The sequence below is a fragment of the Dendropsophus ebraccatus genome, chromosome 3, assembly GCF_027789765.1.
Source record: "Dendropsophus ebraccatus isolate aDenEbr1 chromosome 3, aDenEbr1.pat, whole genome shotgun sequence".
Taxonomy (NCBI): Eukaryota; Metazoa; Chordata; class Amphibia; order Anura; family Hylidae; genus Dendropsophus; species Dendropsophus ebraccatus.
This window is the reverse complement of record NC_091456.1, coordinates 139,630,906-139,644,594: the sequence shown is the minus strand read 5'-3', so window position 1 is coordinate 139,644,594 and position 13,689 is coordinate 139,630,906. Positions and strand designations below refer to the sequence as shown.

The 13,689-nt window shown below is 40.6% G+C and overlaps 1 protein-coding gene across 2 annotated transcripts in view; it reads left to right on the top strand.

The window, feature by feature from the left end:
- SV2C (synaptic vesicle glycoprotein 2C) overlaps positions 1-13,689 on the top strand; it is a 141,120-nt gene that overhangs the window by 35,539 nt on the left and 91,892 nt on the right. For both annotated transcript variants that reach the window (XM_069962771.1, XM_069962772.1), the window contains exon 2: positions 716-1,385. In XM_069962771.1, coding sequence (XP_069818872.1) covers positions 824-1,385 — 562 coding nt within the window. In that variant the 5' untranslated portion in view covers positions 716-823. The remainder of the gene's footprint in view (positions 1-715; positions 1,386-13,689) is intronic.

The window sequence follows — 13,689 nt, the reverse complement described above, 5'->3', positions numbered from 1 at the left end:
ACCTTAAAGGGATGATGTCTTGAAGCAAAGATGGTAAAATTAGATGTGTATCACATACTGTATATGTAAAGGAGCACAAATGTGCTGTTTTTGGTAAAGTAGCTTACATCACCGTACCATGTTCTCCCCTATGCATCTGATCACTCCCTGGTTTCCCCTCTGAGCTCTGGCCTTGCTGTTGCCATGCACTTTACTACAATGCCCCTTGCCTGCATGCGAAGTGAAAACCAACTGCTAGTACTAATGGTACAGATCATGGGACTGCAACTGAGCATGAGTGACCCAAGTTATTGGATGCCTGCTGGGCTTTAACCAAGGGCAACAGGTTATCAAACAATGTAGACACATGGGGATTAGTGATTCTATATCTCTTATGCGATACATTTTTATAAATGCTTGTACATTTGACATATGGTTAATTTAACATAATGCCTCAGTAGAGACCTAGTTTTCTTTGTGACACAATACCTTTAAGACAGGGGTGGTGCTGTCCTCCAAGAAAGTAGCCTTTTCAACTCCTGGATAACCGGTTTAATTGGTGTATAAAGAAAAGCCATAGGGGACTATTTCCATATAACACATAAGGAACAGTTTACATATTGATATGTAATACAATTATGGAATACAGTATTGTATATATGAGCTAAGCATTTGATGAAAGTATTGCATGGAGGGTTTTACACTACTGACATTTTTTCTCTTGTTTATATTGCAGATGCATACTTCAAATGTGGTGTAATACATCATCTGTGTAATAGAAAAGGCAGCTAATATATCATCCAGTCATCTGCTGCCATTGTGGAATAGTAAGTTATTGTACACAATGGGAGATAGCTATAGGGACAGGACTTCACTAGTGAGAGGTGCTAAGGACATAGCTAGGGAGGCAAAGAGACACACAGCCAAAAGTGCAAATAAACCAAGAGATGTTGAGCATGATGGATATGTTCATAGAGTCCAAGATCACTTCCCAGATGAAGAGGAGTACTATACTCATGGCAACTACAATGAAGAGGGCAACGATGATGAAGGCTCTAGTGAAGCAACAGAAGGGCATGATGAAGATGATGAGATATATGATGGGGAGTATCAAGGAATTCCTGGTCAAGGGAAAGATGGCATGGTTGCTCTAGGTCAGCCCATTCCTGATGAGTACAAGGCTCGCCATGAGCTAGAAAGTGAACGGAAAGCTGATGAAGAAGAGTTAGCACAGCAATATGAACTCATTATTCAAGAATGTGGGCATGGCCGCTTTCAGTGGACCCTCTTCTTTGTGCTTGGCATGGCTCTAATGGCTGACGGAGTTGAGGTGTTCGTAGTTGGATTTGTGCTGCCGAGTGCAGAAACCGATATGTGTATACCAGATTCCGGCTCAGGCTGGCTTGGTGAGTACCATTTATGTTGTTGTTTTTTTTTTCAGATGACATACCAATGTTTTAATGCGGATTTGAATAATTGCTAAAAATTGACAGCTGCTTTTATTTACATATACATAAGAAATGTACATGAATGTATGCAACTTTATGCACAGGTTTTTTTTACATACTGTATGCAATATATGTATTCCTATACATTTGTATGAATTTTGGCACAGATTTATCAAAATATCTAAAATTGATCCATAGCAACTAATCACAGCTCAGTTTCCCACTCTGGCAAATGAAAGCTTAGCTGTAATTGGCTGCTGTGGGCAGTCTTCCCTAGCGTCTGGTCTTCATACACGTACAACTAACGTCGACCTAACCCACCACTGGTGGTGGGTTTGGTCATCAGTAGAGATGAGCGAACCGGGTTCAGGTTCGAGTCCATCTGAACCCGAACGTTCGGCATTTGATTAGCTGGGGCTGCTGAACTTGGATAAAGATACAGCCATGGACTATATCCATGTTTTCCACATAGCCTTAGGGCTTTATCCAACTTCCGCAGCCACCGCTAATCAAATGCCGAAAGTTCGGGTTGGGATGGACTCGAGCATGCTCCAGGTTCGCTCATCTCTACTCATCAGTATAATGTGTATTGGGGGTTCCAAGGTTAATTGGGTTGGCCATGATAGATTGTCAATGCCCAACATCTTTGTTGATAGATTGGCTGTGCTAAATGTTCCTGTGTATGGGGAGGACAGACAAGATAACTTTCTGCTGAATGATAGTTTGGCTGACAGGGATTGAAGGTGTATAGCCACTTTTATAATTGTACATATACGATTATAATATATATTTCCAATTCAGTCTAACATTAAATATTATATATTGGTATATATTTCATATATACTTTTTTTTCTTGATTATTACTTTGTGCAAAATATTACCTGATTTGTTATAACTTTTATACCTCAGTGAAGTTGAAATGGCATAACTTGTCTAAAATATCTAGTGATTGGGAATACATCATGCTCCGCTTTTGTATGGCAATGATCACATATAAAATCAATAATGTTTATTACAGTTATTCACTTAAACAAGATCCCCTTTCTGCCCACTCTCATATATAAAACACATAAGCCCCTCAGAAAGCAGATGGAGCGATCACAGCTCTCAGTATAACATGTCTATAGCTGAACCACAACGTGTTTCAATGACCCGTCTTCATCAGGAGATAAGAGAAAGGATTTCAGCTGTCATTTTATGCTGATTGTCCTCGATACATGCCAAGTGCTCACAAGTCGCCATCATCATGCGCCCAGACGTCAGATTGTTGTGGTCCGGCAACAAACTTCTGCCGCTTGGGAACTGCAGCCAGGCAAGTCATTGAACTGCAGCATAGTAAGGTCAAAAGTTTGTTGCCGGGCCGCAGTGATCTAACGTCTGGGCGGAGAGCTTACAGCAATTACCATGTTTGCATCAGATAGGTATAATTCCTGAATGATAGGCCATAGTTGTATCCATGTTTTCCAGGACTCCCTAGGGCTGCATCCAACTTCTTTCTAATCCCACATAGTTATTATGTTTGACTATTGTCCAATCATTTATTATCATTTATGTATGTATTCAATAGGCTATGCTCACACAGTAAAACTAAAAGCAAAATTGGGATAAAATGTAGCCGCATTTGGAATCTAATAATGAGCTATGTTAAATTCTATGGAATAACAGCCATCTGTGCACACATTTTTTTTTACAGTGTTTTATACCTATTTTACTGTCATAATTTGCTTGTATTTAACTGTGTGTAAACATAGCCTTAGGCTATGTTTTCTATTAGATGGCCATCATTTATTGGCTGTTATTTGAAAACAGCAGCTGTTATTTGTATAATATTAGCCTTTTTTTTCTTTAATAACGGGCGCTCTTTGCAGTTAAATGATGGTCGTCCAATAAAACCCCTTCATTTTGATGGTGTGTGAACATAGCCTTATAGTGTTAGATAACATTATTGTGTTATAGTGTTCGATAACAATTACCAACCAGCTCCTTTGTTTCAATGTTAGAAAACATATTGTACATTTACCCCTCTTCAAACATATTCAGCCCTAATGTACATACATATTTGAAAATGTGATGGGAGAAATGTTCAGTAATGAAGTGATTTATTTCACCCATTCACTGTCACTCACTGTCTGATACCAGAGAACTATTTGGATAATACATGTTGACAATCCATCAACTATGTATTAATAAGCCTGGATATTTGCATACAATTTACTAAAGCAATTCAAGTGGCACATAAACCTGGTAGCAAAATTTCTGCCATCGGATTCAGAAATAATTAATAAAATAATAACAATAATAATCTATTATGTTTAACTTCATTATTGTATTGGCAGATAATGTTATATGATGTCAGATACTTTGTTAGTATGTTTAAATAATTGATTAATAATAATATGTTTGACAAAAACACTTTATGCTGTGACTCCTATGAGTTATAAGGGGGATAATAATGCATTGGACTAGAAGCCAGCATAGGCATACCATAGGTTAGTTATTTCCAACCTTATCACACTGGTGCAGTGTACCACTTGGATTCCTGTGGGGCCTGTTAAATGGGTGTTGGATCAAAGGGGTTATCCAGTGCTACAAAAACATGGCCACTTTTCTCCCTCTCTTGTCTCCAGTTTGGGTGGGGTTTCAAACTCAGTTCCATTGAAGTAAATGGAGCTTAATTGCAACCCACAACTGAACTGGAGACAAGAGAGGGGGAAAAATGGCCATGTTTTTGTAGCGCTGGATAACCCCTTTAACTTTTTGGGCTGGGTTCACACACAATATATTTTAGGCAGTATTTGGTCCTCATGTCAGGTCCTCATGGTAACCAAAACCAGGAGTGGATTGAAAACACAGAAAGGCTATGTCCACATAATGTTGTAAATAAGTGGATGGTCATCATTTAATGGCAAATATTTGCTGTTATTTTAAAACAACGGCCGTTGTATCGTAATAATGGCAGTTATTTTCTGTTATTTGGCGGCCATCCACTCAATTTCAACATTGTGTGAACAGATCCTTTCTGTGTTTTCAATCCACTCCTGGTTTTGGTTGCAATATGAGGACCACAATACTGACTGAAATATACGTAGTGTGAACCCAGCCTATACCTGTGTCTTGCTTCCATTTGCACTGCACTATTGAGGGCATCCGAAATGTCATATCGCTAGACGTCATGCAGGGTGTGGCATCTTTGACCTACATCTATTGTTCGGACCCCAATTCACCCTGCATTGCTATAAAGACATCTCTATAATTTAATTAAACTTACAAACTACTTTTTAAACCATTTCCAGCTCTCCTATATCCTTTTTTACAATGTGAATACTCAATCTGAATGCCCCTCAGCTCAACTATGTGATTCTATAAGGCTATGTTCCCAAAACAATTCTTTATTGGCTGTTCCATGGCCATTTTTTGGAATCATTTTCATAAAACCGCCTTTTGGCACCAAAATGATGGCCGTCCCAAAAAATCAACACAAAACGGCCAAAAAAGGCTTTGTGGTAACATAAAAAAAAGTTTTCTGAGATTACAAAAAAATTCAGCTTTTTCACAGGATCACTTCCACGGGCCCTATCAGATGTTATTACCTTTGTATTAGGTGGAGCTGTAATACCAGACACAGCTTAAAGGGGTTATCTGGGTAACAAAAACAATATTTTAAACAACCCCTCTTCCCAATACCACCCTAATGTCTAATATACATGTATAACCCATCTTGCACCCTTTCCATGTTTGTTTCTCATTCTTAAAGTCAATGTACCAGCAGTTCATTCACTTAAAATTTTTCACATGGATAGAAAGTCATTGGCGTGGGGAAGCCGGTGCCGCTGTCCTTTTTTTGATCCGAGGCCCAGTTTCCGCATACTGCGCTGTTCTATTCCCAGACACCTGCTGTGGCTGAAGCACTGGAGGCGGCCAGCACATCCCCAGTGGCAGGAAACCCCTGCCCCTTTATGATGAGGCTTTATTGATTCTAATGGATTCATATTCTATCCATGTGAAAAACTTTACTACTCTACTCTGGGTTCACTCTGACCATGCTCAGTTCACTCTGACCATGCTCAGCTCCCTCTTCCCACCTCCATTTGTAGTCAGAGGACATGTGATCTCCTCTCTGGGGGCCGGGTAAGCTGTCTATTGACTTGGTAACCTGACCCCCAGGAGACATTATCTGCATCATCTCCATGCACCTGTGCTGCTTCCATAGACTTACATGTGTCCCTGAGCCTAGATCTCTGTGATATGAAAAGTTATAGCTCTACCTCTGCTAGCTGTCAGTGAATGCAGGCATATGTACCTGTCTTTGTGTCACAGCTCTGTATATTGTAAGTGTTACAACAGTTCTTAGAGTTTGGATGGAACTGAAATGTTTTCATTCACAGTCATCAAACAGAGATCACTACACCCCCCACCCCCGGTAAAACAGATGCCATTATGCAGCACATAGCTACACCATGCGCACGTCAGCTCTTCTACACCATCAGCTAGTTTGCAATACATATTGGGGTGACGTGATGCAAAATCTGTGAAAAAAAAACAGTCCTGTGTTTACTGTTCAATAGTAATGACAGCAGTGGGCAGTAACGAAAACTAAGGGGGTGAGTACGTAAATGGAGATGTATGATGGGAAATGTGGTTTCCTATCTTGATAATATATCGACTTTTAGAAAAACCTGTAACTCAGGAACAGCAGCAGCTAGAAAAACGGGAGACAGCTCAAAATACTCAGTAACACTCGCTAGCAGAGTCTTATTCCCACGTTCTGTAAAACATAAAACCTACGGACGCCTGGTATCATGTATCAGTATGATGCCAGGAGCGTGGAAAATGTTTGAATCTTTGCTGCACTGTAATGATAAAGCCAAACAGCTGCTTCATTCCAAAATTCCGAATAGGCAATATTTTTTTAAAGGACAAACACTAAAAAAAAAATTAAACCTATACAATGTTGAGCATCAAACATTACTGTAAACTTAGAAAATACTATTTTAACTTAACTTATTTCCTACGTGTACTGATTTTTTCTTTTTGTTTAAATCCCCCTACAAGATTTTATGTGCTGGCTACACACGATCAATATCAGTCCAAAGGCATAAAAACAACTTTGACGTATTGTTCAATTAAAAAACACAGTGGTTTTAAAAAAAATGTCCTTTTACCATTACAAATGATATTTGTTCCATGGCAAAGGCACATGTTTGCTGTTAAATGTCTCACTCTTTCATTTAGACAATTTATATTCTCCAGACATCTGTCCAATTTTTCATTGATGCACTTCAGCAGAAATAGGCACTAGAGAAAAGATTACAGCAGTGCTTCATCACTGGCAAGCAGGTGTCCCTTGTCAGATCAGCTTCCCGTCTTTCCCCGCAGGTCAGATGTGTCAGCTTAGCTTGCGTTCTGTGAGCCAAGCAGAGACAGACAGGTACATGATTCAGCTGAGACTTATCATAACCCCTTTCGGGATTTTGTACCATAGCTTTGCACACATGCTGATCCGGCAGCATTAACCTCCTTCAGCGTTCTTTTCTGCTGCAGAATAGTAATGGCATATCATGGGTAACTCCAGGCAAGGGACGGTATACAATTATCTTTAACTATTTTTGAGCTAGAGTCATGTACAATATTAAGGTAAGTTAATGACAAAGCAGGAAGCTACCGTGTTTCATCAAAAAAAGACAGTGCCATATATTAATTTATTCTCTCAGAGATGTACTGGATCTTATTTTCAGGGGATGTCTTATTTTTCCATGAAGAAGAATCCACATGTCACATGCACAGCAGGGACAGAGCTTATGGTATCGTGGCTTCCGGCCACCAGGGGGAGCTAACCACAGCACACTCGTACAGCACAGCAGGGGCAGCGTACGCTATGGCGCCAGGTGGCGGGATAACGGCAAACTGTGTACAGCTCTACATCTGGTGATAAGGGACAGTGGGGATGGCAGCAGGAAACGGGCCTCTTGAAGCCTTGCCTGCATATTTACAACTAACAGCCGTGGAAGGGAACATCGGAGTTGGCGGCAGGTGACAGTCTTTTTGTCCTGCATGCAGCTGCTCTGCAATGGACAGTGAAGGTAGGGGACAACGACAGGGGACTAAAAATTATCAAAGCTGCATGCCCTGGTGTTTGGTGGGCATACTTCTAAATAAAAACTTTGCTAGGTCTTACTTTCAAGGGATGCCTTATATTTAGCAATTCAGCAAAACCTCTTCTAGGTCTTACTTTTGGGCAAACAGTGTGATGGCTCCCATCTCCACCATGTATCAATAGTTTAAAAGGGGTCATTTTAACCATGTACCTGGTTCATATTGAATCACTTAAATTAAATAAATTGCATTATTGAGTAAGTGAGCCATATTTGATGCTATGTATTGCCTTTAATGCATACCTGAAAAATATTATCAGAACCTAAAATTCCACAGAAGTGAAACATTTTTCACCTGGTCATCACTTGTTCTACTGCATTGTTCCCCCTGACAGATCTCAAGTAGCGTTGTATATGGACAAGAAAAAAAACAAGAGAAAATCATTCTGACAGTAATTTATGGAAATAAAAATTGTCATCATTCAGTCCAATGCAGTTCTGCCTGTGTAAGGATCTAGGACTAGGTGAAGCATAACAATATTTTCTTGTTTGCCAGGTAGATGTTTCTGCATGTCTGAATTTCATTTCACATGGCTTGATTTGATGGATTCACTCAATATTGTACTCAGAAGATAAAGAGAAATTCATTGTCTAAGATATCTTTGTTTTCATTGCAATTGGATTGCACTGAAATTGTACTTAGAAGCCAGTTCTGTAGGGTGAAATAGATTCATTGACTCGCCTTTATCATTATCACAGCAGGAACCTGCTTCAATCTGCAGAGAAAGTCAGATGAGAGAGGGCAGTCGCAGCGGGAGAATGTCCTCTGTGGCCAAAGGTATTAGGAGGCAAGAGAAACTTTACACTTAATTTGATTACAGAACCTTGGCACGCTTCAAGTCAACATCATTTCATTACATTACACAAGTTATCCCAGGACTGTAACCCCTTAGGGAAGAAGCATCTATTTGGGGCCTTGGGGACAAGGTGACTTTTTTTGTGTATTCATCACTGAGTTTTGAGATCGAAAACTTTTTAACTTTTCCGTCAGCTCACTAAATCAAAGGTTCTTTTTTATTTTAAATGTTACCATTTTGCGGCTCATGAAATATATTGAACAATTTTTATTTTCATTAGAAAACAATTGTGATTTTTGTAATATTTTTTGGGTTTGTTCATATGTGTATTGTAGCTATCCTCCAAAATCACAGCAAACCGAGATGTTAAGGCTATGTTCACATTCTCTATGAACATCGGCTGTTGTTCGACCTGGCCGAGTCAAACAACGGTTGATGTGTGATATTCAACCAGCCGATACTATAGTATCGGCCACATGAAGACTGCTTTATTTGAATTGGAATGCGAGCACTGCTATTAGCCATAGAGCACAATGTAAAGTACGGGAGCTGTACTTCACATTGTGTGCACAGACTATGTTGTGCAACCGCTGTTCACTGAACAAAATAGACCTGTGTCTATTACACCTGGGTATACACTACGGCTGTGAATCCATGAAATCTAATGTAATGTCGCAGTGTCATTAAACAACGGTCATTGTTGCAATCTGCAACAACCAACAGTTGGTTAATGAAAAAAATACACTGTGTGCATAAGGCCTAAGGCTATGTTCATACTAGGTAAGAGACCGGCCATTCCGTGACCCAGCAGGGTCATAGAACGTCCGGTCTCTGAAAAGATCATCCTGGCCGGTACTGCAGTACTGGCCGGATGATCTTTGCAGCCACAGAGTTCTGATGTCGGCGCATCCGTGCGCACCCGCATCAGAACTCTCCACTGCACACTATGGAACGTGGGACTGGAGCCGCTCACTCCATAGTGTGCACTGACAGGGTTTTCTGCGGCCGCTAGTCAATGAATAGTGGCCGCAGAAAACTGACATGTCAGTTATTTGCTGCGCTGCTAGGGATTCCAGCCAGAGCATATACTATGTGAATACACTCTGGCCGGGACTCCATAGGCAGAAACGGCATGTATTTTTGTATAAATCACGGCCGTTGTTGCAATCGGCAACAACGGCCGTAGTTATACGAAAATATACGTAGTGTAAACATAGCCTAAAGGTGCAATAATAACTTTTAAATAGCGACCCTCCCTTGTGCAATCTTTAATAGAGCGCTGCAGACTCTGCATATCATTTAGGGCTTGCTTTCTAGCAGCCAGTTACATACAATGTACGTGGGGATCATTTTTTGTAGCCACTATCTATCTAATTTTACTTTTAATAAGTTACAGTAAAAGATACATTTAGGGGTAAGGTTCATTAAGGGGTTTTTGACCCCCCAGGCCAGAAGCTGTAGCTGCCAAAATCTATGTCTAGATGCTACTCCACTCGATCGTCCTTTTCTCTATTTTGTTGCTAAACCCCCTCTTTTCCTTTCTCAACTGGGAGAAAGTGTTCAACACTGTCACTTTTTAACAGGGAGCGTGCTCAGGGTATTCCCTAAGCAGTGGTGACTCCACCCTTGACTGTCCATAGGCTTTTTTCATAGAATTCCAAGGGGGCGGTAACAATTGCTTAGTCCTTAAAAGAACAGAAACTTAAAATTCTTACCATTGAGTTATGGTGAGTGGTGGTGACCTCCTGTTGATGTGCTCTCATTAGCATTTTAGACGCCAAAACAACTCCAGTCTCTGGGGGTGAGGTATGGGGGCTAGCGGTGGCTATACATGGATCTGGAGAGCGGCAGTTTTTTGAACACATCTTAGGTCCTTTTAGAGTTCATGATAATATCAAATCATTGAAATATGATTTTTAATTTTCATAGCCAACACGTATTTCTTTGATATTTAGGTTTCTCATTATACCTATCAATATTTTGCCTATTATACTAACTCTCTATTGATTCCTCCACACTGAGTGCTGGTGGATAATGAATGCAGAATATGAAGCATGGAGCTAGGATCTAAATACAAACCTCTCCCTCTGGACAACTTCTCTAAACTGTAGTTACATTTTATTGGATTCTCCCCAGGTAATTTTGCTTTATAAATTCTCTGCACCTGTGCATCACTTGCTGCCAACTCTATTTTAGCTGGATATGGAACACCTTCCTAACCACATATAATAAATAACGCTGAACTAGAAGGGCTTTTATAACGAAAAATATGCCGATATTGTTACATGATTTTATTAGCCAGCTGTGCAGTAAATTTCATTCACTCTCTGTTTTCCGAGTTGCAGTTTATATAATTAGTATAATTTATATATTTTTCATTAAATACATGGTGGTACCAGAGGCCCTAGATCACAGGCTGACATATAATCCCATCATTCCTTCACGTACATCCTTAAGAGGCTACTCACAGAAATATCTTCTAAATCTCATGACTCACTTAGCAGTGACTTGTCTTTCAAGTGTGCAGACAGCATTGGCCCATCCTCAGGGCATGGACATGTCCACTTTTAATTGCATTGCACGCATTATTGTCTTCATTGCACCCACAAGACAGATCATCAATAATAGTTATTTGGGAATCAATCCATAAGAAATAGACTCTAATGGCAAGTAATTGGCTTCAATTTCAGCTCCAAAATGGCTCATCTTGTATTGACATAGTAGAGGCCTAGCATTAAAATGTTAGCACTTTAGAGATTTCACTGGTATCTGTACGTTCAGCTGGTGCAGTTGCAGGGTGGCCAAGGGGCCAAGTTACCTCTATGTACCTCTATGTGCCTCCCAAATCATGCGGAGGCATACTTAGATTTTAACTCCATATAGTCCATAACTATAATAATTTATCGCCATAATTCAGTACTGTGCTGAGCAGGTTGTGCATTTTTTAGCACTTTCTCTTTTTTCATGTAGTACAATAGATGCAGTTGTTTCCAAGTTAAAGGAAAAGTCCAGCCAAAATTATTTTTTGATATGTTATTACTTATGGAAAGTTATACAAATTTCTAATGTACATTAATTATGGGAAATGCACGTATATTGCTGTTTCCCTTAATTTAGTAGTGTCCAGCAGGGGGCGCTATATGTAGAAGTCTATGGGACTTTATTGTTTCTATGGATGTCTATGTAAAGTAGTGGAATGTAGTGTACAGTGTGCTTTATTGATTAAATACAATTATGGAATACTTTAGGAAGCAAGTGTCCTTGCTTCCCAAAGTATTCCATAAATGTATTCAATCAGTACATTAGGAGGGCACCGAGCAGGGAGAGATAGAGGTGCCTGTGCATCTACCTCCCCCCTCCCTCCCTGCTCGGTGCTGCTGCAACATATGCACAGTACTACTCCTACATAGTATGAGCAGATGATGGGGGTGTAGTACCAGGGCCAATCTTCATCACCCGCAGAACCGCCGCACTGCCGTCGCCCGCCGCACTGGACTATATGCACTGAACTACTACTCCCATCACCTGCTCATAGTATGAGCAGGTGATGGGAGTATTAGCTGGGTTATACCTATGACATGCCTTCCGCTGCTGATGCCGCTGAGCGCAGGGAGGAGCCGCTCATCACCAAAGTGCAGTCATTATACCCCCTCCGCTCCCCCCTCCTCCTTCCGGGATCCGGGCAAACTTCTCCCTATCCCATGGCTGACTCCTCACCTGGCCGCCGCTCTCCCCTCAAACATACTGGCTCCCCGTGCTTCCCGGCCGGCATGTGTGGGAGAGGACGGTTCGTGCGAACACAGAGAAGTACCGGGAGCCGGTATGGGAGTAGTAGTTCTGAGCATATAGTCCAGTGCAGCGGTGGCGGGGGGCGGCGGGTGATGGAGATCGGCCCTGGTACTACACCCCCATCATCTGCTTATACTATAAGCAGATGATAGGAGTAGTAGTACTGTGTATATGTTGCAGCAGCACCGAGCAGGGAGGGAGGGGGGAGGTAATGTACTGATGTACTGATTGAATACATTTATGGAATACTTTGGGGAGCAAGGAAACTTGCTCCCCAAAGTATTCCATAAATGTATCCAATCAATAAAGCACACTGTACACTACATTCCATTACTTTACATAGACATCCATAGATCATGATGTCTGTTTCTGAGAGAATTCTAACACTCCATGATCTACTAAATTAAGGGAAATAGCCCTATATGTGCATTTCCCATAATTAATGTACATAAGAAATTTATATAACTTTCCATAAGTAATAACATATCAAAAAATAATTTTGGCCGGACTTCTCCTTTACGTTTCTACTCATCTAGGCTGCACAGCAGAGGTTGGACTGGCGGACAATCTAATGGTAGGACTGTCTGACTATCCAATGTGTATAAGGGTTTCCTGATTATTTCTAGACAGATGATACCAAGAGAGAAAAGGATCAGACATATTACATGTACAATATATGAGGATGAAAAAAGATAAGAGTCGATCGAGTTCCACCTAAAACAATATTGTGTTGATCCAGAAAAAGCCAAAAAGGAGGAAGAGGCCAATTGCCTTATACTAGGGGAAAACATTCCCTTCCAGCTCTAAATATGGTGTACAAACTCCTGGATCAATTATGTAATCTAACATTTTTCAAGAAAGGCATCCAGCCCCATTTTTAAATTTAATTAATAAATAAAACCTGACAATATCATATGGTAGAATGTTCCACAGCCTCACTGGTCTTACAGTAAAGAATCCCCATCTGTGAATTTCAATACCAAATCCTTTTGCTTTGCCAGGCCCCATTGAGGGTACAAACACACCGTATACGCAGCAAATACGCAGCAGATCTGCAGCAGATTTGATGGTTGATGCTGTGTTCAGTTATTTAGATCTAATCTGCTGCGTATATGTTGCGTAGGAAACATATAGAACCTTGGACCAGGCATGGATTGAGAAGAGATAACAAACAGTATTAGGGGCTTGGGGGTGGTGTTAGGGCAATACAGATTCACTTTAAGGCTATGTTCACACTACGAAATAAACACGGCCATATTTTATAACAGCCATATTTGCGCAAACAACGGCCGTTATTTGTGAAATAGTAGTGTGAACCTGGCCTAAAAGTGTATGGTCGCCTGTAGGTACACCAATTGCTTTTGTATGTTGTCTCAGTGGGGCACCATACTTTCTCCACTACCATGCAGTGGAGCATGCCATAGTTTTTATATAGTATCAGACCATATCAGGATATGGACAATGGCCCAGACTGTCTTATTTGCCCATAGCAGCCAATCTGAGCTCAGTTTTCATTTCTCAGAC